We start from the raw sequence: 2337 nt of genomic DNA, 5'->3' as shown, positions 1-2337 counted from the left end.
TGTTATATGAATTATAGAGTAAGCAATAAGAACATCTCCGATACAAATGGTAATGTCAATTGTATATTTATCATTAAAAAATGTGATATAATATGTTATTTTCATTTTTGATCCAATGCATAATGCTATTTGAGATGCTAGGACGTTTGGTTTATGTATTCAGAATTATTCTCGTTTTACGTGTATTTTTTTGTGAGAGAAAATACTGTAGAGAACCATAAATCATGATTCAAAATCAGAGACGAATATAATAAACAAACGTCCCATTCTACTATTTCCCATAATTATTAAGTTTTGAAAATTGTAAAAGTAAAATTTTATGTTTAAAATAATTAAAAAATGTAAAAGTTCCATTACATGAAAAAGTAAACATTTCAGCTAATAGAAATCAAATGCCAAATTTTCCATATGCTATATACTTAGTGAAAAATTTACCACAAAGTATAACATATGAAAAATTTGATACAACAAATAACATTATATTAAAAAGTATTTTTTGCACTCAAATGCTAAATTTATAATTGACACATTAATTATAATATTGCATCGGAGATGCTTTAACATTATACTCCATCCAAAAAATCACAAAATCGACCCAAATCAATTACCCGCCTCCATCCACCTCCACTATCGGGTGGTTCTAGGTTGGGATTTCGGGGATTTTCTTGTCCTCCAACCACTGTTGGGTGTATTCTGCACAACTCAAGTTGACAATGCTCCAAATTATTCAAAGAATAGGGTTTAAGAACATACCAATATCGAAGTCTCACATTATTCACCAAAAATCCAAAGTCCGAGATTACAAATTGTGCAACTAACCATTAAATTTACTGATTCAAATAATATATTTTACCTCCAACTGAGGTCAATCTCATAGCAAAGTGAAAGATCAACAAAAAAAAAAAAAAGAGCCCCATCCTCATCCTCTTGAAGATAAAGAAAACAATTAGAAATGCAAATCTGACAGAAATGAGACTGATCCAATAGCATTGCAAAAGCTTTCCTCGTTAACAAGGGCCTTTAAAAAGCATTCCCTCGTGATAAAGTAAGTCACTACAGGTTCCGAAGCTTGGCAAACGCAAAATCATATGGGAATGAGCTGCATCATATGAATGCGAAATTCTGAACAGAAACAAGCTGATTTGGACTAGTGTATCAAGTCAATGAACCCGAGGCTGGTTCTTTTTCTTCAATAAAAAATGGAATGGGCTTGGTTGGGGCTGGAAGGCGGCCGATGCTATCAACTTTATCCCTTTGTTTTGGAGGAGGTCTAGCTGCTTTCGGCAACAACCTGCCTTTCTTTTCAAACCACTCGGGTTTAAGCAATGCCCGGAAGCCCAACTTGTTGTAATATACTTTTCTCACAGACCCACCTGCAGCTTCCACCGCCGCCTTTGCCCTAACAGTGACCCTTGATACCTGTAAAGTGTATACTCCACTTAGAAGCCCAACTTTGTCTTTGCATCCATTGATAAGACCAATATGTAAAGACTAAAGCGTAAACTCCGTTTCCAATTGTCAATGTAACTATATACTTCATTCACCAGCTAAGTCTTTGATACATCCATGCATACCAGAACGTGAAATTAAGAGGAGTATATAGAACCAAAAAGTCATACAATATGCATATACTGCTTCACGTGTATAATTTTCCAGATGTCTCAAATGGCTAGCAAATAAAGTAACCCTGAAGCCTAAAAGTCAATAACTGACTAGCCTAGCAGTGAACTATCAGAAAATTTGGATTCCAAAGTCTAGAGTGTATGAATTCGGTTCCAATTGATTTGTATACAGTCCATAACACAATTTATCAGATAATATATAAATTATAAAACATATTTTGATTTCATACTGATACAAGTTTACAGCTGACTTCGTGCTACGTATGTATATTTTGCAATAAATTCACTTCGGCAAGCCAAAACGATTAGAAAAGGATAAAATAGATTTGTCACAAATTCATTACAGAAAAATGCTCATCAGTAAGAAAAAGTTATTCATCAGAAACAAAATAGCAAGTTCACTTCAGTGCAACACGCACAAAGATCTCAGATAAAAACTTACCTCAAGATGAATTGGCCACTTGATCTGGTCAGCACCACGTCCCATTAATCTTACTCCATCTTTAATTTGTTTTCCTATTGCTTCTGTATCCTATCACAATGTTGGCAACCAAATAAGCCTGAGGCCGAATGTAGAAATGCTTCAATTTCACAAGCTGGACTAGTAATTTAGTATACCTTGAGTGTTTTCATTGTAATTAGCTCATGAGAATCAATCTTGCCTTCATTTATGAGTTTTGCAATCTTTCCCAACCCCACTGGCTGCCAAAAAAAA

At 34.4% G+C, this 2337-nt stretch overlaps 1 protein-coding gene across 1 annotated transcript; it reads right to left on the bottom strand.

Annotated features, from left to right (window-relative positions):
- Positions 1-673: 673 nt before the first annotated feature.
- On the bottom strand, positions 674-2330 carry LOC21383947 (54S ribosomal protein L10, mitochondrial; the record flags this gene model as incomplete). The annotated part of the gene is made up of 3 exons (XM_010113626.2): positions 674-1419; positions 2065-2154; positions 2241-2330. Coding segments are annotated over 3 exons (444 nt in total), but the record flags the coding sequence as incomplete, so codon positions are not given.
- Positions 2331-2337: the final 7 nt, after the last annotated feature.

This window comes from Morus notabilis, unplaced genomic scaffold, assembly GCF_000414095.1.
Source record: "Morus notabilis unplaced genomic scaffold, ASM41409v2 Scaffold8944, whole genome shotgun sequence".
Classification (NCBI taxonomy): domain Eukaryota; kingdom Viridiplantae; phylum Streptophyta; class Magnoliopsida; order Rosales; family Moraceae; genus Morus; species Morus notabilis.
The sequence above is the reverse complement of the archived record's forward strand: the minus strand, read 5'-3'. Positions and strand labels throughout refer to the sequence as shown.